This window comes from Penicillium maclennaniae (genome assembly GCF_028827695.1).
Source record: "Penicillium maclennaniae strain IBT 15551 chromosome Unknown utg000002l:1.0-2354659.0:1.0-2356205.0, whole genome shotgun sequence".
NCBI lineage: Eukaryota > Fungi > Ascomycota > Eurotiomycetes > Eurotiales > Aspergillaceae > Penicillium > Penicillium maclennaniae.
Genome location: NW_026623214.1, coordinates 2,117,438 through 2,144,052, shown reverse-complemented (window position 1 = coordinate 2,144,052; position 26,615 = coordinate 2,117,438). Strand labels below are relative to the sequence as shown.

At 47.1% G+C, this 26,615-nt stretch overlaps 10 protein-coding genes across 10 annotated transcripts; 9 read left to right on the top strand and 1 right to left on the bottom strand.

Annotated features, from left to right (window-relative positions):
* Window positions 1–463: 463 nt before the first annotated feature.
* N7477_002019 (uncharacterized protein) lies at window positions 464–1,384 on the top strand (the record flags this gene model as incomplete). Its single annotated transcript, XM_056963682.1, has 1 exon — window positions 464–1,384. The coding sequence occupies one exon, from the start codon at window positions 464–466 to the stop codon at window positions 1,382–1,384; it is 921 nt and encodes a 306-aa protein (XP_056826601.1).
* A 359-nt stretch (window positions 1,385–1,743) lies between these two features.
* Window positions 1,744–2,899, top strand: N7477_002018 (SDR family oxidoreductase; the record flags this gene model as incomplete). Its single annotated transcript, XM_056963681.1, has 5 exons — window positions 1,744–1,798; window positions 1,847–2,105; window positions 2,162–2,325; window positions 2,374–2,573; window positions 2,627–2,899. The coding sequence occupies 5 exons, from the start codon at window positions 1,744–1,746 to the stop codon at window positions 2,897–2,899; spliced, it is 951 nt and encodes a 316-aa protein (XP_056826600.1).
* A 1,526-nt stretch (window positions 2,900–4,425) lies between these two features.
* On the top strand, window positions 4,426–7,221 carry N7477_002017 (WD repeat protein; the record flags this gene model as incomplete). The annotated part of the gene is made up of 1 exon (XM_056963680.1): window positions 4,426–7,221. One exon carries the CDS (start codon window positions 4,426–4,428, stop codon window positions 7,219–7,221), a length of 2,796 nt encoding a protein of 931 aa, XP_056826599.1.
* Window positions 7,222–8,349: 1,128 nt separating this feature from the next.
* Window positions 8,350–8,970, top strand: N7477_002016 (putative carbonate dehydratase; the record flags this gene model as incomplete). The annotated part of the gene is made up of 2 exons (XM_056963679.1): window positions 8,350–8,678; window positions 8,736–8,970. The coding sequence occupies 2 exons, from the start codon at window positions 8,350–8,352 to the stop codon at window positions 8,968–8,970; spliced, it is 564 nt and encodes a 187-aa protein (XP_056826598.1).
* Window positions 8,971–9,088: 118 nt separating this feature from the next.
* On the bottom strand, window positions 9,089–9,894 carry N7477_002015 (carbonic anhydrase; the record flags this gene model as incomplete). The annotated part of the gene is made up of 2 exons (XM_056963678.1): window positions 9,089–9,635; window positions 9,734–9,894. 2 exons carry the CDS (start codon window positions 9,892–9,894, stop codon window positions 9,089–9,091), a joined length of 708 nt encoding a protein of 235 aa, XP_056826597.1.
* An 844-nt stretch (window positions 9,895–10,738) lies between these two features.
* N7477_002014 (uncharacterized protein) lies at window positions 10,739–10,927 on the top strand (the record flags this gene model as incomplete). Its single annotated transcript, XM_056963677.1, has 1 exon — window positions 10,739–10,927. The coding sequence occupies one exon, from the start codon at window positions 10,739–10,741 to the stop codon at window positions 10,925–10,927; it is 189 nt and encodes a 62-aa protein (XP_056826596.1).
* A 2,088-nt stretch (window positions 10,928–13,015) lies between these two features.
* On the top strand, window positions 13,016–14,485 carry N7477_002013 (DUF3712 domain-containing protein; the record flags this gene model as incomplete). Its single annotated transcript, XM_056963676.1, has 3 exons — window positions 13,016–13,248; window positions 13,306–13,736; window positions 13,842–14,485. The coding sequence occupies 3 exons, from the start codon at window positions 13,016–13,018 to the stop codon at window positions 14,483–14,485; spliced, it is 1,308 nt and encodes a 435-aa protein (XP_056826595.1).
* Window positions 14,486–15,843: 1,358 nt separating this feature from the next.
* N7477_002012 (uncharacterized protein) lies at window positions 15,844–17,613 on the top strand (the record flags this gene model as incomplete). The annotated part of the gene is made up of 6 exons (XM_056963675.1): window positions 15,844–15,940; window positions 16,077–16,103; window positions 16,155–16,321; window positions 16,366–16,694; window positions 16,757–16,827; window positions 16,904–17,613. 6 exons carry the CDS (start codon window positions 15,844–15,846, stop codon window positions 17,611–17,613), a joined length of 1,401 nt encoding a protein of 466 aa, XP_056826594.1.
* A 1,433-nt stretch (window positions 17,614–19,046) lies between these two features.
* On the top strand, window positions 19,047–20,036 carry N7477_002011 (uncharacterized protein; the record flags this gene model as incomplete). Its single annotated transcript, XM_056963674.1, has 2 exons — window positions 19,047–19,190; window positions 19,227–20,036. The coding sequence occupies 2 exons, from the start codon at window positions 19,047–19,049 to the stop codon at window positions 20,034–20,036; spliced, it is 954 nt and encodes a 317-aa protein (XP_056826593.1).
* Window positions 20,037–20,290: 254 nt separating this feature from the next.
* N7477_002010 (uncharacterized protein) lies at window positions 20,291–21,296 on the top strand (the record flags this gene model as incomplete). Its single annotated transcript, XM_056963673.1, has 4 exons — window positions 20,291–20,602; window positions 20,673–20,974; window positions 21,028–21,105; window positions 21,158–21,296. 4 exons carry the CDS (start codon window positions 20,291–20,293, stop codon window positions 21,294–21,296), a joined length of 831 nt encoding a protein of 276 aa, XP_056826592.1.
* Window positions 21,297–26,615: the final 5,319 nt, after the last annotated feature.

Genomic DNA, 26,615 nt, shown 5'->3' with positions numbered 1-26,615 from the left:
GCCTCGGCGCTTCACGATATGAAACCCGACATTGGGCGTTTCCATTAACGCCGAGTGCTTCGATGCGCCAGCTTCAACCCAGGGCAGTGCAGGAGGATCGGAGCTGACCCCCGCGGCTTGTTTAGCAGCGAGCGACCCTAGCGACCGTGAGAGTTACCGTCTTTTGGGGATCTCTTGCGTTTCCGCTATTATCATTTCTTCGAACTTCGTAACTTTCGATCGGGAAGACATCCAAAAAACTGCTCGCCCAGGACAGACCGAGTTGACGAATGCGTTTTGTGCTCTACCTGGTGCTTACTCCGGGCGTTTTGTTTGCCGGGCGTTTCAAAATCTTGCATAAGACGAATGACTCCCAAGACGATTCATATCTCTGAACTTCGCAATCATGTCACTTCCATGGCTTTCACTCAGGAGATGGATGATCAGAGGTTGGTATTCCAAGAAGTCAGGATTGATTTGAGACATGCTAAGTATACCTACTGCAGATGCACAAATTCGGGCATACATACCAGGCAGTGCGACAGAGACAGGACCAAAAAGCACTACCCAAAGGCAAGAGGGCCTGGGACAACCAGGAATAACCGGTCAGTCTGTCTTTGCGCCATCATTGAGTGCGACTTCGACATCGGACGTGGAAGTAGCAGGCACATACACATCGTCAGAAATAGCGAATGCAGGCATATCCACAGAAGCGGCAGCGACTTCCATAACATCGACTGTTGATCAGACTTTGACTTCAACATCAGCGTTAGCGTCAGCAACCTCGACCTCGGAGTCCGCAAATGCCGAGTCCGACGGATTGGCCAGTACGTCCAAATCGACCCAAAACAGACTGGCCATTGCATTACCTATCGCAATCATCGGTCTCCTGGCCGTCGCCGGTGTGCTGTTTTTCTACATGCGCCGAAGACGGCAGCGTAATGCACAGCCTGCGTACGGTGTCCCCGTCAGCCAGAGCAAGGGCATGCCCGCCTCCAAGCTCATGGTCGTTCCCGCCATCGTAACTACCGGGTCCACGCCTCGGTTCTCTGCACTCGGTGTACCAACCAACCTTACTCGTGATTCGAGCTCCGGCTCTTCGACAGTTCGATCGCCAGACGAGGCGAATATGGAGCTGGGTATCGCGGTCTCTATTTCTAGAGATCCACGGATGAGTGCGACGGAGCAGAATTTGTATGACATGACTCAAGCCTCTTCCAATGAGATTGTCAGGTCTCACCTGCACTCGCCATCCCGTAACCAACATGACGACGAGGCTGTGTCTGTGATTTCGGGATTGGATGAGCGTCGGGCCCATGAGGAGGATTTCGACGACATGTCTTCAGTGTCATCCTTCAATGATGATAGCACTCACGATGGTCTTCATCGATATTCGTTCAGGTGATCTATCGGCTAAGCAGCCTGAAAGATGTACATAGTCATAGTTAGTCAATACGATGAATTCGGTGAAGCTCGCCAAAGTAAATTTGCAGGGCTTCCTGGAAGCAGAACGTATTTGTCCTAACTACCTCATAGGAAGCACCACATAGAGACAAACAATCAGGATCAGCTGTGTTGTGTTTTATATTTTGTAACGAGATATTGATTGTTTTGTGATTAGTCATAGCGCATAACAGATGCACTCGAATGCATCCGAAGGGACCGAGGCACAGCCGCGGCTGTGGGGAAGCTTCACCTCCGCGCTGATCGGATAAAACCCCCAACCTACCTCGACTTCTGCCACAACCCATACCGATTTTCACAATGCCTTTAAAGAAATCTGATTATATGAGCGACATCTGGAAGGATGGCATCTTTGGTGAGTCTCTCCACCGACTGGGGAATCTCGACTAACATGGATGCTCAGCAAACAAAGTCGTCCTCTGCACTGGCGGTGCGGGCACCATCTGCAGTGCTCAGGTTCGCGCGCTGATTCATCTCGGGGCCAACGCCTGTATCATAGGCCGTAATGTAGAGAAGACGGAGAGCGCTGCGAAAGAGATGGCAACCATCCGACCGGGCGCCAAGGTGATCGGCATTGGTGCTGTGGACGTCCGAAGCTTTGAGAACCTGAAGAACGCCGCAGAGCGTTGTGTCAAGGAGCTTGGCGCCATTGATTTTGTGATGTTTGATTGCCATGACAGTATTGGAAGCTTCAGCTGGTACTAATTCTCCTTCATAGTGCTGGGGCTGCGGGCAACTTCCTCGCCTCCATTGAGCAGCTTTCCGTCAATGCCTTCAAGTCGGTGATGGACATCGATGTTCTGGGATCTTATAATACACTCAAAGCTACCCTACCATACCTGATTGAGTCCGGAAAGAAGCACAGAATCGATTCGGAGACTCGTAAGTCACCCTCCACGCCCGATGAACAACACCGCTGAGACCGGCCAGTTGCGCCTTATCCCGGAGGCACCGGTGGAAGAATCATTTTCGTTAGTGCCACTATTCACTACCGGGGCATGCCCTTCCAGACCCATGTGTCTGTTGCCAAAGCCGGCATCGACTCCCTTTCAAACGCCGTGGCCATCGAATACGGCCCAAGGGGCGTAACATCCAACATTATTGCCCCTGGCCCAATCGCACAGACTGAGGTAGGTCTAGCATGTCTACAAGATCCGTGAATATCACCATCTAACTAAGTCAGGGCCTGGAGCGCCTTCTCCCCTCTGATGCCAAGGAGGCTTACACCAAGTCACAACCCCTTGGCCGCTTCGGACACGTCCGCGACATAGCCGATGCAACCGTCTATCTATTCTCTGACGCTGGAAGCTACGTTACTGGTCAGACTCTTGTAGTTGATGGCGCGAACTGGCGTACATCGGGCGGCATGACATCCAACGGCAACGTTCCCTACCCCGACATTCTTCTGTCGGGAGAGGAGATTGCCAACGTAACCGGCAAGAAGTCCAAACTTTGAGCTAGGGCCGGCATCGATGCTCATGATTGACTGAATATAGAATACTCTTTCATAATGGTGCTAAGGAATCATGCATCACTTTAGATCTCAAGGTCCAATTTGGTCTTTTCAACTAGATAATCCCAGCATATATCCCAGGAAATATTCCCAGCGCTCAATCCACCCTGTTTCTTTGGACGCGCAGGACAGGTGGAGGGGGAAGTTCGGCAGATACTCGGAGGCGAATGCTTCATATCTGGCGTTGTTCAATTCTCGACTCGGTTTTTCGGGCTCATGACAGGCAACCTTGTGCTATCAGATGGCGCGACTGAAGCACAACCTTGTGTCAAAATGGTTCCTCGTGGGAGCCCTCGTACGTGTCCAACCTACTCAACAAGCGTCCCGATATTTTAAGGGTCGGAAGTAGGTCTCACAAGCTGATGGCATCGATCCGGCGATTTTGAGGAAGAAGTTATGGAGAAACCTCATTGTTGAAAAATGCTTTCCACAGATTCTGGCGGCGCAAGGAACACCGGTCAGAGGCGGTGACCGAATCATGTATGGGAACATATTACTCATGGCGCTACAATGCATCTAACAAGGCTTTCAAATAGGGTAAATGAGTCCAAGCAATATCGTTAGGAAACAATGGGTATGTGCAGGATCCATCAGAGAGATACAACCACACTTCTTGGCGCTGTGATATATCATAAGAGAGGTGCATGTAGGTGCGCGAAATTTCCAACTAGTAGGAGCGAGGTTATCACTTAATTTGGACGATGTCACTTTTTGGCTCTCGCCTTTGACCGAGCAATTATACGAAGGTCATTCCTCGGGATATAAGGCGGTTCGCGGGCGTTGGAAATTTGTCAACCCATTGCTGATAACCTAGCGTCTACGCAATGGGCGCCATTGAAGCTTAAAAGCTCTAGAGTCCTAATTCTAGCGCTTCTCGCACTCCGAACAATCCACGACCAGTACGAAAGTAAATCCTAGAAATGATCCAATCGGGAAGGAGTGCAATCGTGAAGAGTCCGCCGAATGATGCCGCATGAGCATAAACATTGCGTAACTCTAGACCTAGGCACATCTTTTTCAATGATCATCGTTCTAGACAGAAAATATTGATATTTGGTCGAACAAAACTGGTCACATGAATGGACTTCTTGAGGCAATCGGGCAGTTGCTTCACCGCCCAGAGCACGCGTGCGCGTTCCGCGCGACACCTTTCATCCTGAGCGTTTGCTGTAAATTTGCCCAACACACTTCACATTTGCTGAGCAAATCTATGGACCTGAATCCGTTCTTCTTCATTTAACTTTCTATTGTTACCAGACGTCCTTCACTCCCCTGGCCCAAATTGAGCTGCATCTCACACAACCCGGGGACCCTACCTTCTGTTCGACAAGCTGAAGGAATACTGGTGGGAATGTGATCATCCAAGAGCTGAGACTGCCTCTCATAAGGTGGAAGGTAGGTTTTTCGCGCATCTTTGCTTCGATTTTCTTCAAGGCTGACAAGGCGTGTCATAGATACCAGACCACATGATGGCATATTCCTATCCAGACACAGACATTTGGACTCCCGCTGCAAGTCAACATCTCGAGAATGATCATGGATACAAAGCGGTGGTGGAAGAGGCCGAGCGGCTCCTTGCGCTTTTCACTCAAACTTCTGGGCCAAAGCGAGAGTCCATCCATGACCACACGATGCTTGTACCGGGACCAACTCAAGATGGATGGCAGACGAAGCGCACCATCCATGCTGTAGAGCCGAGGAAAGCTTCAAATTCATCGCTGCAAAGTCGTCGACTCACGTCTTCTCCAAATGATCCGTCTACTTCATTTTCCCAAGCTAGAATGCCTACTCGTCATGTCAGCATAAGGAAAGACGTCACGGTCTCAGATGCCAAGAATTACCAAGTTGACCAGCGGACACAGACTCCAGTCACAGGCCAGACAGCCGTAACGTCGGCCTCAGCATCAGCAAAGAATGCCTGCGAAAGCTCCACAAGTCTGCCACGTGCGAAGTTACTGATCTCATCTTCGGCGTTGAGATCGTCCTCTAGTCCTTCGCGGTCCCCCGAACCCCGTACCGCAACAGTGCGAGCGCGTCGCTCTGCCCGGGCTCGAAAGGATCCGGTAACTTACAATATCCGCACTCTATCAGGTCTTGACAAGAAGAGTAGACTCGAACAAGACCTGTTCGGCAGTGGTAACTCCGAGGGAGAGCTAAGCGATGTGTCTGGTTACTCTCATCCAACTTCGAATCCACCTATCTCTGATTTATCTTCGATACCAATTCAGACTCCGAAGGGTCGATCACAAACCGCCAATGATTTCAGGAAACTACTACAAGGCCGCGAGATACAAGGGAGAAAAGTTCTCAGTCGCATCCAAGGAACATTAAGCTCTGAACTCAAGTTATGGAAGTCATGGAAAGGCGCCTCCAACGATATCAATACCGTGGCATGGTCACCAGATGGAACTCGCTTTGCCGCGGGCGCTACTGCTCAGCCCGATATGTATAACCGTTCCAATAATCTTGTCCTTGGTGACCTCGTACGCAGTTCCCTAGCTGAATTGCCAGACCACTGGGCCCCTCTTCCCGCCTCGGTGAATGCCTCGGATCCCAACGCCACGGATCTCCGTGGCTTCTCAAGCGTCATTGCTGTGCAATGGCTTGGTGAACGGTTGTATTCTGCCAGTTACGACCATACCGTGAAGATCTGGGACGTCACGGCTACTCCCCGAGCTTCCTGCATTCGAACTCTGAAACATGATTCTAAAGTCGTCGTGATGGCTCTATCAAACTGGATGCCGCATTTTGTCGCTACAGGTGCTCAAGGGTTTGGACTGTGGGACCTCAAAAAGGCCGACTCCAGTCCTATCAAACTGGAAATTCGACGAAGTGCAAACCTTACTCCAACAGTTTTGACCTGGGGTCAGAGCGCGGCAATGAGCCGCTTTCTCGTTGGTGGGATGGCGCAGCCGGTACAAGACAACCTCTGTATCTCACAACACGGCCACTTAGGCCTATGGAAGATAGAGGAGTCCGAGATTACGACAAGGAAACTCTCACCGGATTCACAAAACATTTTCGATATCAAATGGCATCCCACTATGTCGAGATTTGTGACTGCGAGCACTCCAGGAGTCAGTGCATCCTCGAAACTTGCACGTGGATACCGTTCAGTTGTGCGCCTATACGAGTATGAGGGGGCAGGCGATAGATTCAATGTAACAACTGAATTTGCGTGTCCCGCTTTGGACATCAACGAAGTCACGCTATGTCCAATGAGCACGGCCTATGTCACAGCCAGTTGCACGGACGGAAGCACCTACGTCTGGGATACTCGTAACCCGGGTAAGATCCTTCACAACCTCCGGCACGGGATGTCCTCTACGCCGCTTGACCATAACCTCGACCGTGAAATCTCAGATTTCGGAGTGAAGGTAGCCCTATGGGGTAGCACAATGGACCAGTTGTATACTGGCGGATCCGATTGTTTCCTGAAGCAGTGGGATATTCGACGGTCTCCTGAGGATGCACTGATTGCTAATACTGCAAATTTTGGCCATGATGTTGTTAGCGGGGCCTTCTCTGAAGACAAGTCGCAACTGTTAATTGGTGACTACGGGGGTGGCATTCACATTTTATCATGTAGCCCGTGCGCAGACCCCGATGTCACTGATTTCGAGTTCATTCATGCAACCCAGCCGGCATCATCGCCAGAGGATGGAGTAACATTGGCTAATGAGCTCCTGACGTCCGGTCAGCTTAGGATGCATCGAAGCTATGGACCCGTCCAGGGGCCTAATTACGCTGGTCCATTCTCCCGGTGGGCTCGCGGTTTGCCTCGAGACGCCCCTGAGCCGCCGGAGATAATTGCCAGAATTCCATTGCTTGAGGAGTATCAACTTCGACAATTTGATGGTCCCAAGGTGAAGCATCGAGCGGGCCTTGATGATAAGGCCAAAAAAGAAGTGCGAAATGAGATTCGCAAAGCCAAGATTCGAAACGGTCGCTATAGACGATCTGTGGCCCAGGTTAGAGTCAAGCGAGAACGCGGTCTCAGTGACGAGTACGACGACGAGGACGGCAGTGCCGAATCAAGACAGTCTCTCTCAGAGGCGCATGATAGCAAGCGACGAAGGATCGAGCAGGGGCTAGTTCCACGGATCATCACTAATACTGATTTTGTTGACTTGACTCAAGATTCAGATGAAAGTTTGGAGGCTTTTGACCTTTCTCCTCTGGAGAGGTTACTCGAAAACCTCGAAGACGACTTTTATTTCCCGGAAAACAGAACCATAGACCCCAATTTTTCCCAAGACGAATAAATCTATGTTCTCTTCGGAGCCTTTTGTTGCTAATATCATTGTTCATAGCGGTCGGTAGTAATGGAGTGGAGTTTCGCATTTTAATTTCTCTTTGTCTGAGTAGATGGTCAAATCGACTTTGATCGATCTTTGTCATTTCAGAAGAGGCATAGAATGGGCTACTCATGAAGAGCGGTGGTTATGGCCCTTTTATGAGTTACAAGTTGTGAGCCGTCTAGTAGAATTGAGTAGAGAGTAAGCGCCTCTACCGACGATGTGAATTGACTATCTTAAACATAAGAGTCAACTCATCTTCATAGAGTGACAGGTAGGTTGTGGGCTTGGATCACCAAAGGAAAGAACGATCTCGATAGCCAGGTGGAGTGCAATGTTTGAAAAACCTTGATCCGCAGGATGGCATTGCGCGATGACTCTCGATCAGGAATCTACGTTCCTATCTAACAGCACCCTCAAACGCGACCCGAATACTGCCCACTCTCATTCTAATTTTGTGTAAGAAATCTCTGTCCGAGCTTGCTCTTGCTACGGTAGCAAAAGAGGTGCGACCATTCACAAGCTCGGCGCATGAACCTTGGACTCGGAATAACCCCAACACAACATCGAGCCAAGACGTTGAAACGTGGAAACGAGCACGTATTGCGGCCCGACATTCGAGAAGACGCCCCTTTGCATATTCGGCAACGTCTTATGGTGTCAATCTCCCGCTTCGACAATTTGATCTTGGTCGGATCCAGGGTTACGCCCGAACACAGGCGAAACCATGACCATCCTTCGGCCGAGAGCGGCAAACTCTCGGAGCCGGGGATTGTTTCAGCCTCAGATCAGTTGGTTCATCGTCTCGAGCTTCCATCGTTGATTTGCTGAGATTGTCGGAGAATGTAAAGCCCCGACATTCCTGAAGAACTCGCCCGGGAATCGGAGCTCATGTCGCATGGGAATGTCCGCGGACCTCGTGCCTCGAAGACTTCTAAAGCTCCGACTTAGTCCGCCTGGTTCCTTTCTCTTTCCACTTACTTCGTCTCTTTCAATACTCATGATTTACCAGCGTACAGCGCGGCATCTGACTTCATTTCTTGCCAAGCCAAGCCAACGTACAGCGTGAGACCGAGTGCATCTTTTCTAGCCACAATGAGACAGCCCGGGTTCCCAAACATCGAGGCCACGCCTCTTCAGGCAGACTTCATCCCCAGCCTGCAACAGCCAACACAACAGATTCTCTGGATCGGGTGTTCGGATAGCTGCTTCCAAGAAACCAAGATCTTGGACCTTCTGCCCGACGAGATCATGGTACTGCGGAATATGGGCAACATGATTATCGACGGCGACCTGTCCTGCGAAACTACGGTGAAGCATGCAGTGAGCGATCTGAATGTGCGGCATATCGTGGTTTGCGGTCATTATGGGTGTGGTATCGTGAAATCGGAATCCCGAGACGGATTGCAGGGGCCTTGGTCAAGGTACGTATCCGAACGACCACTCGCTGAGCGCGGGTGGAGTTACTAATCTTTGTATAGCAAGCTCAACTCCCTTCATTCAATGCATAAGCACACAATCGACCAGCTCCCTTCCTCAGAACACGATCAAGCATTCGTCAAATTGAATGTTCTCGACCAATTGCGCGCTTTGCGCCGATTTCCCGAGGTTGCTCGCGCTGCAAAGACGGGAAATTTACAACTACACGGAATTGTGTACGACGGGGAGACTGGACAGGCCTCCCGTCTTGTCGAAGACTTTAAAGTCGAAGAGTAAAGTGCCTTCTCAAACGCGAAAACGACACCTCGGAAAAGAATTGGAGAAGAACATTGGAAACAAGCATAATGTATTTGGAGATGGAAAATGAAACCGAAATACTCATATTGAATAAATATCACTCCTTGTCTTCCGACTGGGCTGAAGGAGAAAGGCAGTAAATCTTCTTCACGTCCTCCAAGGTCTTCTCGAAGTCGACGTGAAGATCCTTCAGCAGACCGTCATGAAGATCAAAGACGAGGCCGTGAACAATGGGATATCCGTGCTGCTGGAAGCTCTGCTGAACGGCAGCAGTCTTGATGACGTTGCGGCAGGACTCGATGACGTTCAATTCAATGAGTCGGTTGTACCGCGCGCTCTCATCCGCAATCTGATCCAACTCCTTCTCATGCAAGCGATAAACATCACGGATGTTCCGCAGCCAAGGGTTCAAAAGCCCCAAGTCCGCAGGGGTCAGAGCCGCCTTGACGCCTCCACAGTTATAGTGGCCACAGACGATGATGTGCTTGACATGTAGATGTCTTACCGCGTAGTTGATCACAGACATGGCACTGAGATCGGTATTGGGGACGAGATTGGCGATGTTGCGATGCACAAAGACTTCGCCGGCCCCGAGACCCAGAATCTCGTTGGCAGGGACGCGGCTATCACTGCAACCAATGTAGCTAAAATCGGGTCAGCCAAGAATGAACGCTGCGATTGGCAGCCCAAGGTCCCTCTTCCCCCCCTCTCATCTCCCGAGATCTTGGGTGAGGCTACCCACAGATAGTTTGGTGCCTGTCCATCGGCAAGCTTGTCGAAGAACGTCGGATCCGAGCTCCTCTTGGAGGAAGCCCAGTCCCGGTTGTTCTTGAACAGGGTCTCGAGAGACTGTTTCAGGTACTTGTGCATGTCAGCGGCCTTTTTTGGTACGGCGGAGCTCATGTTGGCGAGGTTCTAGCGACAGGGCGATAGGGCGATTGGATGGTGGTCGAACATGAGGGGAAGAGAAAAAGGCGGGACAAACCCCGTAGCTTTTGTGGGGCCGCTTTTGGGTAATCAGTGGTTCCGTCCCGGGTCTCCTTGCGGACTCGCAATGGACGAGGAAATTATATCCGTCATCGATTCTGATTCACTGCTACACTGCTACCCTGCTACACTGCTACAGAGACACCCGGATCCGAGATGAGGCCCAGTGTCAACGGATTGCAAGTGGTTTGCAAAGTGGTTTGCAAGAGGTGCCAGTCCCCGTCTACTAACGCATTGTATTTAATTTTCCACCTCAATCCATGCCACATAAACTAAATGAAACTAAACTAAAATGAATAAAACCCTCAGGTTGTTTCGTTGTCTTCAGACTATGGTCGATAACAATACCACTTTACACCGTTCCGCATGCGGTCGCCCTCTTCTACGGCGAAGTCCGATAAGCCTGAGGACTGGAACACTTGGCCTCTCATTCGCCCCCCAAAGAGCCCCTTCAATTTGAGTTATTTCTACGCAGCATCAAGTGTGCCGTTCATTTCATCGAGGGTGGACAGTCCGGGTCCCACAGGCGACCATAACAGGCGCCGGTCTTACGGACCCTCAGTGGGCGAACGTAGAGGAAGATCCAAACGCCGGGGCACATTCCTTCCAAAGCCATTGACCGCGTTCCTTAACATTTAGTAACCGGAAGAGACACCACACGCCATCAAACGATGGATCTCGCGACCGGTCGCTTCATCGGCTATGCCCGATGGCGTTGCTTTCTGATCCTGCCAAGAAAAAAAAACTGGATTCTTGTTTAATGGCCCAAGTAGCCGAGGGAACAGCAGCTGAGCGCGCGAGCCATGAGAGACAGTATCAAGTCAACACCGAAGACGGACGACTTGTCGGTCTCAAGGGCGGAGAGGTAATTAATTATTGCAGTGCGCCTCAGGAAGCTCTGAAAGCCATTGATGCTTGGATTATGCGAGATGGTCCCTTGCTCACTTAACTCGACTTCAACTGATGTGAAAGGCTTTTGTGACCGTCATCCTTTGCAGCTCTTGATTTCCCAAGGACATATTTCTGTCGCCTGGCAGCGAGACATTGGCAGCTTGCTCGTGGAAATTGGCCTCTGAATCGCAGTCACACACGGGATTAAGACATTGTGATGTCGGAGCTGGCCGCATTTAAGCTCTAATCTCAGTCTCGTGTCAAAATTTCGTAGATCCCCTTTGGATGCGTCATAGTCCAGGGATAACTCTCTTGCTTCGTTAGCCTTATTCTATGATATAATCCCTGAGATCTCAGATTGAAGTCCATCTAGGTTGGCTCCGACTACCCTACGGCCTGAAGATCACGAATGCCACGAAGCATCATGAATATGAACATTATAATCCCTGTAAAATTGCCCCAACCCATCCTTTGAGATTTGAGTATAAGTTTTGAGAAAGTCATCACCTTCTCTACCTTGTTCGGTTCTGCCAAAAAGAGACGTGTGCTTAATTGTGACGAACAGTTTACTCATGAATGCCAAAGTTCTATCAAAGCCGGTTGCAAGCGTCGACCCCGTTTTCTGATTGCACACTACCCACGAAAATGCGCCTTTGCATCGTAGATAATGATGCATTGCTTTCATTCAACAGAAGCCAGGCAGGAAATTCGAGTGGAGGACTTCGGGTTTCGGTACAAAATGTTTAAATAATCATTTCATTCATATATTTAGGCAACGGTGAACTGGAATGAACAGGCTGAAGAATAATAAGGGCCACATTTTTTAAACCTATCGCCTATCGCCCATTGGAACAGGGGCAATGATAGTAGACCGAACATGGCGTTAAAGTTGACATCACGAGTGGAGAGAAGGCGTCGAACTCCACCTCACTGGAAGTGGGGAAGCACATCACTGAGGGACTACTGAATTGTGACTACAAGTACAAGTCTTTTGTAGACCAGAGCATCCCCACAAAGGCTCATTCAATAAATTCCAATGATTCAATGATTATCTATTCAGAAGCACACCTTCAGTCCATCAAAAGTCGCAGTCTCCCCTTACACAATTCGTTTCTCAATGATCCCTAAACTCCAAATTGAGAAACAAACACTTTCACTCTGAGCTTTCCTCGTCGGACGTCACATCACTGGAGGCCTTCAGCCAAGTCATGTTTCCTGCACATTTCGAGCACTATCAGAGAACACTATCAACGCCACGCAGATCTTGGGTCTTCACATACTCCATCGAGAAATGTAAGAGACTCGGAGCTCTCGATTCTCGACTCTTCAGCTGCGAATTCTTGTTGAGCCTAGGTAATTTTTGTGGCGTGAGGCACATGATTTGGTGGCTTTTTGCGAGAGGGGAACCTGCTTCTCAAGGTCGGTGCGGAGTTCGTCTTATCTGAGACATCCCTGCGCCCTCAAGATCTCCATTAGTGATGGAACGCCACCCCAGCGAAACGAAGCAAATTAAATCCAACCAAAAGGCTTTAATATGCAGGTCCGGTCCTTGTAAAATTCCTGGCAAGACCCCCTCTTGCATCCTGTAGAGGGACCGAGGTGGAGCACCACCACCCAGGGGACCAGAGGTCACTCGCCGATCAGGGCGTAATATGTGAGCTGAGTGATAAGTTTCGACCTGAACACAAGGGACAGAGATGCGAGGGAGTTCACATTTTCTCCAGTAGAAGCTACTTCATGGCAGACAGTCACTTGGTTAGGGTCAAAGCCGGCAAGTCACCCAAAGCCTAGCGAGCATAGGATCACAAGCTACGCGAAGTCTAGACAGAGATCCCAACATACCGAGGAGGTTAAGTCGATTTAAGAGCATGGACCCCCGGGGTGTTTTCCCCAAACCTGCACTTGAGTTGGGAATCAGAGAGGATCAGTGGACTGTGAGCTGTCTACTCATGCAATTTGGGTTTGGGCCCCCCCCCCCCGGCATCCCCGCATTACGCTTGTAGATCGTCACGGGCATTCCTCTTTAGGGCTCTGTCGCGCAGGTCCATTGTTGTAAATCGATGATAGCAGCTCGTCTCTCTTTATAAGGTGAATTTCCCGGGGACTTTGGTAGATCGGGTCGCATGCTGCATCTCCGTATAACACCATGTCGGCCAAAGAGGGAAAATACGTCCTGGGCTCCAACCGGGGGCCTTTACTAACTAGCAATGCTGAAAATCAAGTCTCTGCGTCTGAATTGGAAAAGATCGAGTCTGCCGGTGGTCTTTCGCTGCATAAAGTACCAACACGCAAGGAGAAGTTTCAGCGACACTGGAAGCGATTCTGGCTTTTCTATTGCATCGGCAATGTCATTTTCCTAGCCATCTTTCTACCCATTTTGTAAGTTGTTTTAAACTAGCTGTTGAGAGAACTCATCACCTCTGACACCTCGCACAGCTTTCTCGTCTGCATCCCGGCCATCGCACAAATGGTTGTCAATAAATCTGATCTATGGGTTGTCAATGCCGATGTCTTGCAGCCAAATCCGGACTCGGTCGTGTTGACTCTACAATCAAAAGTGGACTTGAAGCTCGCACTTGCTGCGCGGATCGACCCCCTTGAATTTCACTTATTTATTCGCAAGGATGGATTCGGACCCGACTATCCGTACGCGAACCTTCCCATCCCAGGGCAGACCATTAAAGGCAACTATACTCTCGGCGTCACCGATAGTTTCACTCCGATTTTGAATCAGACCAGTTGGAGGGAGTTTGTTCGGGAGATCGTGTTCCAAAAGGAAACAACATTATCACTAAAAGGCGTGACAAACGCGTATCTCGGAGTGTTGAAGTCTCATGTCACTCTGAATAAAGACGTGACTATTCCTGGTAAGTGCGCCCACGGTGTTTACATCTTCTGCTTCTAGAACACCAGGATCTACTCACCTTTTGTCTTCTATCCATTGAATGCAACACTTTTCTAACAAATCTCAGCTTTGAACCAGTTCTCAGGACTCTCGATCTCCGATGCCACTCTCCTCCTTCCAGCCAAATCCGACGGTACAAACCTCATCGGCAATATCACACTCCCGAATCCGACAGTGCTCACCCTGCAAGTGGGCACTCTCAATCTGGATATCTTAAGTGGCGACCTTACGATCGGCAACGTCAGTCTGAGCGGTGTGACATTGAAGCCCGGCGACAATTCATACCCCATGAATGGAATTCTCGACCTCAAGAAAGTGATTGGAAACCTGGGTGAGGTTTTGAAGTCACAGGCATCGCTTCTCAAGACTGGCAACTTGACTTTGCAAGCGAAGGCGACGTCCATTCATTGGAACGGCACCTATGTGCCCTATTACTCAGACGTTCTCCGTACCCTTACACTCACGATGGCTGTCGGTGTCGGTGACCTTGTCAAGAATACTTTGAAGAACTTCCTAGACGGCAAGAATCTTACAGGGTTGATCAACAGTCTAAGCACGCGGTCGCTGGATGGAAGGGATTCAAGTGGGCCGATTGAGCTAGCTACACTTATGAAGCATGACAAGAGTGTCCAGGATGCTTTCGAAGATATTAGCACAGAGAGGCGTGACGACATTATTGACTCTTTAATTGCAATGTATCCGACTCTCTGAGTTGATATCGGAGGTTTAGTGCTGGATTTAATGCCCTAATGAAATTTGCTTTTTTTGACCACCGTTCCAAGTACTTCCTTGTCCTAGACGACCCCTAGTGAGATATGGGTTAAGTGACTTGCTATACAAGTTGTCTGACTCATTCCAGCTTTGGCCGTCTCTCAGACTTACATTGCGCTCTAGCTAGCACTTGTAATAATCGAGTCACATGGACTCTTTCGACCACACAGCTAACACACCACCCATCTGTGAAGCTCCAAGTTACCAAAAATCGAGTCAAAGAGCCTAGGCGGAACCTTGGCGCCAAGGGCGGCCAAGGAACTTTACCATTGGGGTTCGACACCGCCGAGCTGGCCCTGGCGCTCCGCGCTCCCTGCGCCCTCTCTTCCCGATGAAAGCCAAGAAGTGCTCGAACATTAGCGATGTCTGCGCCACTTTCCTTGTTCTTACTTCCAGTTCTTCCCCGCTCAACCTTCCTATATGGTGGAGGCCAGGGGACTTTGGTGGCTAAATGCCTCGCCTTCACTTGCTAAAGCCAACATCATGGCGCGATCATATCAGTGATTAATTCGCTCTCATTCTCGACATGGGGGTTTTGAAAGTCCTTGTGCGAGGTTTAAGCTCATTCAGACTATATTCCTCTTGAATTTGTCGGGGACTCACGCTTTTTATTAGAAGCCTAGCGCCCTGAGGATGTATTCAGAAACTTCGGTCTTCGACCACAACTCACCGAGGTGCCAACCTCACGATGATGCGAGCTCCTGACAAAAGAGCGCCGTTGTTTCTTGATTGTGATCAAGAGCCATCTGCCGCTTAAATGGCGCAGTCTTCCGCCTCGGCGTCACGGCTCACTTACCCTGGGCAGCAAATTCCAGCCTCGGCCAGTATCAGCCAATGTTCTTGGCTTGGGTAGGCCAAGCAGTATGACCACATTGGCAGCTCATTAGCCCACACAAATCTGCCGACTGTGACCATGGCACTCTGTCCTGACGCAAGCTAAGAAAATACGTTTCTTTCTCTTCGTGCATGTGAACGTCACGCAAAGATTTCAATCCGATGCGCCTGCGGTTCGATATCGTCTTGTATGCAGTGAGATCAAGTGGAGACAGGCGCCCACCATCTGGTTTCGATGTTCAAATCGAACCCCACCCACAACCCCGGAGAGTCGCATAGGCAAAGCGTTAAATAGCGGCCCCAACTCCGGGTATTGATCTCGACCACTTTCTACCTCTCCTTTGTCTTCATCTGTGGAGATCGGCTTTCCCCGGTTCATGCCAAGCCGCACTCTATACAGACTGCGTTATCGAAGTTGAGAGACCTTATCTATACAAATTCAGAGCAGGCGGTAAACATTCGCAATGTCTGCTCCTCAATTCGCCGGTCTCTCCGGCCTGTGGCTGATGAGAGCCGTGACTACTAGCGCCACGATGGGTTTCCTGTTGTTCGGCTATGATCGTATGCTACCAAGCTTTACGTCACGAACGAGGTATACTGATCCGCAATTTCAACAGAGGGTGTCATGAGCAGTATCATCGATGCCAAACCCTTCAACGACGTGTTTACTGCAACAAGAGGTAACTCTACCATGCAGGGGTTGTCACAGCCATCTATGAGCTAGGTACGTCAGATTACTTCTTTAAACATAACAAACCTTTCTAACAAGCTGCAGGTTGTCTGGCTGGTGCGGTCTTCATTCTCATCTTCGGGGATTGGCTTGGCCGACGCAAGTCAATCATGCTCGGGGCCACTGTGATGATTCTCGGCGTTATAATACAGGTCACTTCCTTCAGTGGCCACGTTCCTTGGCTCAATTTTGCATCGGACGAGTGGTCACCGGTATTGGAAATGGAATGAACACATCTACAATTCCGACTTATCAGGCCGAGTGTTCCCGATCTTCGAACCGTGGTCTCCTCATTTGTATTGAGGGTAGCACTGTGGCTATCGGGACGTTGATTTCCTACTGGATCGACTTTGGAGCCTCTTATGGCCCTCCCGACCTCACTTGGCGTTTCCCTATCGCCTTCCAGGTTGTCTTCGGTATCTTTATCATCGCCAGTCTGGCTGTTCTTCCGGAGTCCCCGCGTTGGTTGTTTATTCGCGAGCGATATGAAGAGGGTGAAACCGTCATAGCGGCTCTAGCGGCCAAGTCTATTCACGACCCTGACGTGCAGTTGCAGAAGACCATTATTTTGGACTCCATTCGAGCGTATGTAATCTAAATCTGCCCTCCTGGTTTCCTACTCATGAGCGCCACGCTGACTTGTGCAGTTCGGGCCAAGCGACCAAGAATACTCCGTTGTCAGCTGTTTTCACCGGTGGGAAGACACAACATTTCCGTCGTATGCTTCTTGGCTGCTCGTCTCAATTCTTTCAGCAAATAGGGGGGGTGCAATGCGGTAATTTACTACTTACCAGTCCTCTTCAAGGATTCGCTGGGCCAAGATGAATTCATGTCAATGATTCTGGGTGGTGTCAACATGGTGGTGTACTCAATCTTTGCATGCATGTCCTGGTTTCTCATTGAGAGAGTTGGTCGTCGCAAGCTCTTCCTCGCTGGTACAGTTGGCCAGTGTTTGTCAATGGTTCTGACCTTTGGGTGCTTGATTCCCGAACGACCCGAGCCAGCCAAAGGTGCGGCAGTTGGTTTATTCATTTACATTGCCAGCTTCGGTGCGACCTGGCTTCCTCTGCCGTGGCTATACCCGGCGGAGATTTCTCCGATCAAGACCCGGGCAAAGGCCAACGCCATCTCTACCTGTACAAACTGGCTTTTCAACTTCCTTATCGTCATGGTAACGCCCATCATGGTCCGCAATATCCGATGGGGCACATATCTCTTTTTCGCCTGTGTCAATGCTTGCTTCTTCCCTGTCATCTGGTTCCTCTATCCCGAGACTGCCGGTCGTTCCCTGGAGGAGATTGACCTGATTTTCGCTAAGGGATATTGTGAGAACATGAGCTATGTGCGCGCAGCCAAGGAGCTTCCTTTCCTGACCGATGAGGAGATCGAACAGGCTGCTGTCCAGTATGGTTTTGTTCCTGCTGATACCGGTGTTTCCGGTATTCACGAAGACCGCGGGGAGAAGCCAAGCTCCGGCGAGACCAGCGATGTGGAGAAGAGCTAGTAGACGAGATTTTTCATCTTAACAACTTTCGATCTTACGGGCGCTTATTTGTAATGAACTGAAGTGATACATAGACTGACCTCATTCTGTAAATTCTGGTAAGTGAGTGTCAACTGTCAAGAGTGCTAGGAATACTCTCCAGCAATGCAATGATTCCCTTTCTTTACATCTATCATGCATTCAACAAGCTGTTCGCCAACTGAACCCATCTCCGGCCCCGTGGCTATATTCCCATTGTGAATTATTGACCCTTGAATCAAAACGCAAGATAGTGAACATTATGTTGAGTGTTCAGAAGAGTCGCTTTATGGGATATTTGTTGCCATCGTTACGAAGATATATTTCTGCGGGCATCCGTGAGCGGCAAGTCTGGACCATCGTAACAAAGCACACGTTTCACATTGATGGCAGAGCTGGATACGTAGATGTGAATGTTCTCTTTTTATCAGAATATTCCATCACCAAACATCCCGAGCAAAAACTAGATCGAAATGATTCCTAATGACTATGCTATGGAGGGTCACGTGTAGCTCGTGGAGATCGTTACAGAAGAAACCATTTGAATGTGTTGTCAAGATTCGCCAATTCATCATCCACTAATCCGATATGGTGTAGTGGCTAACATCGCCGTCTCTCACACGGCAGCCGGGGGGTTCGATTCCCCCTATCGGAGACTGATCATTTCTTTTGTCATTTTTTGGTGTCCACTTGAACATAGGGTTGTTGAAGGGATTAGGTTTGAATTTTCATCGTGCGCTGTGTGAGGTGTTTGATAGGGACTATAATTGGTTGTGTGATAAAGTGTGGCGCTATAGGCAAGGCTGGATTGAAAGAGTTGGACCCACAGTGGCATAACCGCCCCAATGTGAAGTGGAGGAGAAAACATAAAGTTGGGCAAAGGTCCACGGTATTAGAGTTGCATTCCAGATTATATGTAAGTCTCGGCTTCCACGATTCGCAATGTGGTCAAAGAAAGATCTCAAGGCGCCAAAAGTCACTGACTGGAATGCCTTCGTCAGTGCACCCCCGGCCTAGAGTCATCTGTATCGGAAGAGATATATAAGCCCTCGACCTATTCAAAAGTGGGCTGTGTAGGAAGGAACTTCAAGAACGTACTCATCTTCTAGCCCTTGATCAGAATAATAACTGAAATCTTCTAAATTTGCCCAGCAGGTTGATTGATTTCCCCGGACCAATGTTTGGAACGGTGCGTGCTCCCCACGTTGACGGACCGTAGCCGCAAACCGCCGCCTCCTGGTGACTTGGGTACTAGTCCAGGTTAAGGCGGAAGCACTTACTAATGACGCTCGCTTTATGCGGGCATAGATGCTCCTTCCTCCATCCCCAGATGCTCCTTCCTTCCATCATTCAGAGTCGAGAAAGGCCGTGTAACTGTCAGCGTAAATGTCTTGGTAAATTCCTCTCTTGTCCCCATGTTTGAAAACTCTTCCGCGTTACAGTTATGTCCTCTCTCTTTTCTGACCGTTGAAAGTGCTCCCCGACTCGGCACTATGTCGTACCCAGACTCCGCTATCGTTGGACCCTCATCGCTAATGGCGAATCTCCCTCATGGATATGTTATGCGGAGCTTTACAACTTTCAGATAACTAGAGAAAGACACCTCGAATATCCTGAAGGCGCTCCAAGATAACAAAGAAAATGGGAACCAGTACCTTGTTCTGCTCGGACTCTCCAAGCGTGACATCGAAAGACTTGATGATCGCGGCTTATCCGGCTTAGACTATCGCTTTCAATTAGAGGGAACTGTTGGACTCATCAAAGTGGTCCTATCGCATGCATACGACGCCACTACCGATCTCGTCACCCGGACTATCGATATATACTTAATCGCGATGGGAATCCCCTTAGTCGATAGACAATGGGCTATGTCAACAACCTACAAACCTACCGCTAGCAAGGGCAAGCAGGCTGACCAATATTTCACCCCGCCGTGCCGCAGTGCCTCCCCTGGACAACCTATCGGCTGGCCAACATTCGTGATTGAAACGGGTGTTTCGGAGTCTTTGCCGCGGCTCCGCGAAGATGCCAAATGGTGGTTTAATAACTCCGGCGGAGAAGTTCGGATAGTGTTAGTTATTGGCATTCGGCGAACCAAAGTCGAGTTTGAGCTTTGGGAATTAGCCCCGCCAAATTCACCCCGCCCTCTCACGCGAGGCTACATCGACTCCCTACGCCAGCGATATCTACCGCCTCTTGTTCAGCAGACTGCAGGTTCCCAACAGATGTACTCTCACCATAAGGTCGAGGTCACCTCAAGTGGCGTTGTAGGTGCCCCTCGAGTTGACAACGCCCCTATGGTGCTTCCATTCGAGGCTCTCTATAATCGGCCACCAGGAGTCATGGAGGGTGATTTGGTTCTTGGTGATCAAAACTTTAAAGACTTTGTGGGAACCTTTCTGTGATCCTTCTGGACACCATTCTGTGATCCTTGCTACGTATTGTTGTTACCCTACATATCCATACTCTCTTTTTTCCACTTGGTCAATCGACATCAATCGACACCACACAGACAGCGACGGCGATGGAGATCTCCAAAATTTGTCACATGACAATCTGTATGATCACATAGTTATGCGTAGATCAATTTTCCCCCAAGCTGGACACCAGAGTTTCACGGTGTCTTGCTTTTTCAAACCTCCTCTTCGCAACTATCATCATGGCACCTTCTATCCGAACTACTTGCTTCGATGCTCGATTACTCCGCGGCCTCGTAGGCACTACGGTCACTACATATGACCTTGTCTCGGATGGTGCATCCCCAGAATCTACCTCCCCTGCCCCCTCCACCGAAATCTCTCGCGCTATATCCTCCCCCGTCACACCTTCTGCTCTATCGGCTTCTCCAACGACAGTCGTGTCTGCCTCGTCAGGGATCTCCCGCACGTGGATCATTACAGAGGAAGTCTCGGAGAGAGCAGCTCCTCGGACAGATAACGATGTCAAGATGGGACGCGGATCAGCCAAGACTGTTGGCCTGTTTCTGTGCCGTCTTACAGAGGACCCAAATCAAATAGCATTCATGCGTATCTACAAAACAGATTCCTATCACTGGAACGGAGGATGCTGATCATGACACATTGGCTCGACAGGCCGTTCCTCCTGGAGTGTGTGGCGAGCTAGAGTGCTTCAAACAGCCGCGGAGTGGACGCTGTACCGCTGCTCCTCGTTTTATTGGTCACGCAGTTAGTACACAAGGAGACCACGGCCTCCTTCCTGGCGGCTACATCGGATACCTTGTGTGGGAAAAGGTCCCCGGGGAGCCTCTTACTGAGGAATTTTTCTGGGGCTTAGATGGTGCCACACGCAAAGACATCCGGTCTGAGTTTCGTGCCGCCTATGAGTAAGTCCATACAAATCCTAGCCAGATAGAGGGGATACTGATATATTCAAAAGAGAGATGATTGGTTGCGGGGTAGCACCAGGCCAGGCCAGACTCTCGAAGATCATCTTTGATCAATCCACAGGCAGTCTGTACGCAGGCATGCTATTGAATGCGTCGGAAATATAGACTAACAAATTACAGTCATATTTCGGGGTTCCGACGGGGATGGCCAAGTATCAGTAAACTTGGATGGTCGGAGGCTCGTTACATCGAGTATGGATTGGCTGAACCAAGCAAAGAGAGCGACTGGATCCTTCACCCAGAAAACTGGCAGTGGTAGACTGTTAGAATCAGTCGCCAGTGTGATATTCACAGAATATCCTGCTTTTCCCTTCGCTTCTTAGCAATAAGCGCCATCCGTCCAAGCAGCATAGCATCTTTCTCTGGACGTTAAGTAATGAAAAAGAATGATAAAAAAAGTTATCGACGTAAAGAACCTAGAATTTAAGGGATCATACACAACGTGGAAGAGATAGAACACAGATTTGATTAGTCACAACTTACAGCATACATGCAGGACTAATGATGTACTGAAAATGCCTTTGCGAGTTCCGGATACCTTAAAGGCAGTCGAAAAATAAACCGGAATACTACCGTACACTTTATGGCCTATAGTAAGTTAGATAAGTAATAAGAGCGCCTAGCTATTTAGGGCTACTCGCTATGAGCTTCCTTCAAAGCGACCTCCCACGACAGATTTCGACGCCTTCATCTACTGCATGGATCTCTAATGATTCGTTACGGGTGCCTCATCGCCGCTAGTGACTTGAACCTCGATATGAGACAGACCCCAAAATGTCTGACGGCACCAAGAATGAAGAAACGAGAAGGAAAGGTTTTGCCTCGTACGAATAATGCCCCACTTGCTTGAAATAAATCTCTCATCTCGTAAATGTCGTGCGGTCTATGCCTCTAACAGGTGGTGAGAACTAAAGTTAGTCATAACGTCGATTCGTACAAAGCTTGCGTTATTTCTGAAGAGACTTCTGTCTTGAACAAGCAAACATAATTAATTTCAAAGCAAGACAGGCCTAGACTTAAAAACAATATAAGTCTAATATAGGCCTAGAATATTGTTGATTGGATATAAATATGTCCGCAATTCTCTACAAGAAAAAATTAATTCTTCTTCTATTATCATATCATACCCTAAGATTTCCTATTAAGGAAATATTCTTTTTTATTTATCGAAGGATAAAAGACTTGATCTCCTATTGGATCTCCCACTGGATCTCCTATAGTAACTAATAAAGATTATTATTAGTATCTAGACCTGGCCCTCACCCGCGGGTGACCCTCCAGAGCCCTCCACCCGCACCTCGTCTTGGCGGGTGGAGGGTCCGACTTCTAGACCCTGAGGGTCGGGTATCTCTATGTTCGACCCTCCGAGGGTGACCCTAAGGGTCACCCTCAGGGTCCACACGTGACTAAATTTAGCAAAAAAGTCACTTTTTAGGCAGAAAACTAACATTTTAGGTGTCAATTCGCTTAGTCAGCGCACCTAAAAGAGTAAAGCGTGTCCTAAATAGGTAAAGCGTGGCTTATGCGGGTAAGTCGGACCCTCCGCGGGTGACCCTCAAGGGACCCTCGGAGGGTCAGGGTCAGGGTCAGGGTCGGTGAGGTTAGACCCTGACCCTCGGAGGTGCGGGTGGAGGTTCCTGATCTTGGACCCGCGGGGCGGGTGAGTGCCAGGTCTATTAGTATCTCTATAGCCTGCGATCTTACCGGAGCTAACCTTTATTAAGGTTAAATAATTAAAGAGTATATAAGTAATACTATTATTGCGGAATATAGTATAATATAATATAAGGGAATTCTTAAGGTCCTCGGTGTGCTAAATATTCTTTAAGGTAATAGAACTAATAATCTACCTATCCTTACTGAGTGTAATTAGGTTAATAGTGCTAAAGCCTTATATATAAAAGCGTTTTCTATTTATAGCTTTTATAAGGACTCTATATAGGGAATATTTAATAAAAGCGTAATAATTTAGTATTATATAGTATAAAGCGCCTAAATCTAATATCTAATAAAGTAGATTTAGACTAATATTTATTATAGAGATTATAGAGATATCGATAGTGTAAAGGATCTATGTGTTCAGGATAGAAAGCCTGTCGGTTAGGTAAGAAAGGATGTCTGGACTAGGTGTAGTATTGTAGAAGCAAGACTGATTCTTGCTAAGTCTAGATTAATTGGAAACCCTCTCGATTTAAGTACGAATTGGGTCCGAGACTTGCTTATTCCACTGCGGGGCAAACCTTCACCGCTAGTCCTCAGTATTCCTTTACAGATAGAATCGATCTAGATATTAGTAATATTAATAAATATATCCTTAGGGCTTATAAGAAGCTCTATAGTCGCCTTTACTGTAGTAATACCCTTATTAAAGGACTTATTAATATTAGCGAGATTAAGGAAGTATTACTTAAAGGAATATACTAACTTTTTATTATAGAATATATAAAATTATTTACTTTAGCTACCCCCCTAATTATTAGAAGTTTATAAAGCTTAATAATCTTACTATTAGCCTAAATAGTCTTTCTATTAGTAACTAAATTACTACAAGGACTATTAGGAGAACTACTAAGAAATCTATTATTATAAGGACTACTACTAAGTACCTTTCTTTATAATATTAAAAAAAAGGGTAAGATATTATTTTATACTATTATAGCGCTAGTCCTTAGTAATACTAAAGTTAGCGAAGACATTCTCTATAAGTCTATTTTCCTTTAGGTCGAATTTTTAGGTACCCTAAAGCCAAACTATAATATTAAGGTAAAAACATATAATATAAATGAATATAAAGAATTAAATAGCGACAGAAAGATATTTATTACTTAGTACTTAGTCTACTTCTATATAGGTATATTATTAATTTATTATAAACTATATACTTTAAAGGCCTAGTTTATAGATAGTAGACTTAAGCTTAGCCTATTTAGTAATAATAATTTATTATATAGAATAGCTATATAGCTTTTTAATAATCCTAAAGGCTTTAAAAGCGTCTTTAGTTTATTTAATATATTATATTAGATTATAATTAAGGTAAAAGATAAAGATATTAAGGACTATAAATATAATAGCTTCTTACTCTTAAAATTCCTTATTTAATTTATTATAATACTTATAAATAAAGTCCTTAAGCTCCTAAATAGATAGTATATTAAGAAAGATAATAGCTAATAGCTTATTATCCTTATAAGAGCTTAAAAGAGAGTATAATTATTATTAATACTTATGTAATACCCTATTATTATATTCCTTTACGATATACTTATAAAGAGTACGCTCGCTAGGGATAATATGATAAGAAATAAATTAGGGATAATCCTTATTAATAAGGATCTCTTAGTAGCGTATTCTATAAGACTCAAGAGCTCGCTTAAGTTTAAATAGCTAGTTAGAATAATTTTAGGAGCCTTTAAGCTTCCCTATACGGTCGGTAATCTTACTATAGTTATCTATAGCTATTATAGCGATAGAGAGATATAAAAGAGACCGGAGAAGGTACCTAAATAAAGGTCTTTAATAGGAAATATGTAAAGAATCTACGTGTTCAGGGTAGAAAGCCTGTCGGTCAGGTAAGGAAGGATGTCTGGACTAGAGTGTAGTATTATAAGAAGCAAGACTGATTCTTGCTAAGTCTAAGTTATCTGGGAACACCCTCGTTTTAAGTACGAATCGGGCCCGAGACTTGCTTATTACACTGCGGGGTAAACCTTCACCGCTAGTCCTTAGTATTCCTTTAAAAAATATCTCTGATCGAGATTATTAAATAATAAAAGGCCTTCGTATAACACTCGCGGTGGCGAGGTTAGCGATAGCGAGGTAAAAAGCACTAATAAGAAATATTAGACTATAGTTAAATAGACCTGGCACTCACCCGCCCCGCGGGTCCAAGATCAGGAACCTCCACCCGCACCTCCGAGGGTCAGGGTCTAACCTTACCGACCCTAACCCTAACCCTAACCCTCTAAGGGTCCCTTAAGGGTCACCCGCGGAGGGTCCGTCAGACCCTTAAATGTATAATTTCTCCGCGCCTTTCCTAATTCGGATATATAAAATTAATGATTTAGCTTATAAAAATATTATTATTTATAGCTATTTTAATATCTATTTCTATTATTCCTTAATTATATATTAATATCTACGAAATTTAAAGAAATTAGATTATAAATAGATAACTTATATATTATTATCTTAGTATTCTGAAATTTAACTTAAATTATATAGTGGGTGGCTAGTTTTTAAGAGGGCTATAGAAAGTTAAGAGTTTTATTATAGAAATATATATTAAAGGTAGAGTGAGAGTACTATGTTTATATAATAGTAAATATATATTTTTTTAATACTAAAAATACCTTAAATCGAAAGCTTTCTTTAGTCATAAAATAAATAGAGACTTATTTAAATAATTACTAATTTAGATTCCTTATAGGTATTCTAATTATTACAAAAAATAAGTTTAAAGATCTAGATTATTAGACTTAGATATCTTTAATTATAAAACTTAAGACTATATAATTAGAGAGTTACCTTAAGGGTCTTAAGGGTTACCTTAAGGATCTTAAGGATTACCCTAAGGGTCTTAAGGGTTACCCTCTCTATAACCTAATTAGATAAGAGAATTTTAGCTAAGTAAGGGCCTATAAGATAATATATTAACATATATTTTCGCGTGACCAAGGTAAATAGATTCCCTTTATATAATAGCTTTTTTTTATCTAAAACCTTTATAAGTCCTCTTATTCTACCTCTCTATAACCTATATATCTATTATATCCTAAACCTCTAATATATATCTGTTAGGATATAAGGGAAAGCTACCACGAAGCACTTCGTGGCCCCTTAAGTCCGTGGGATCAACCTTAGTCCGGCTAGGTCAGTCGGTGCCAGACAAAGGAAGAAGGTCAAAGGTCGTAGGATAGACTATAAGCAGATATAGCCTAAACGAAGGCAGAACCACAGTCCTAAGGATCAAAGGAAGAAGGTAGAGATAACTTTTGGAAAGTGGAAAAATGACTTCAGGAAAGTAGAACTGACTTGATTCTTTCTGCTAGAAAAGAAGGACATATTTATAGGCTAGGATAGCGTAGAAATGACGTCTAGAATAACATACTGCGAAGATTCTCCGGTTTAACGAGCTCGACACACCCTTGTCCTTCGCCGACCTCCGCGAAACTGGCTTCCCTTTGGATCCCTTTGACGATCAAGTGTTATTATGGTCCTCACCGTTTGAGCCAGACTATGAAGCAGGTGCCAATGTGCTTGCGGCACAAGCGAACTTTATTCCTGGTGGATGTCTACTTGTTTTGTCTGTTGCCGCAACGGTCTCAGATGGGACAGCGATGCTCACAGTAACCAAGATTTGGGCCGACCACTGCAGTACTGCTTTCGGTCAACCAAATGACTTGGCTGTAGTACGTCCCCGCTTCACTACAGATAGGGCGCTTCTGGATAGATTGCTTCATGAGAGAGGAAACGACAGTCCGACGGTCATTCCAAAGACGGTGGCTCAGAGATAGCGCAGCTTGTTGGCCTCGATCATGCCCCAAAGGCTACCCCAAGCGGTTCTAACTTGGGTCTA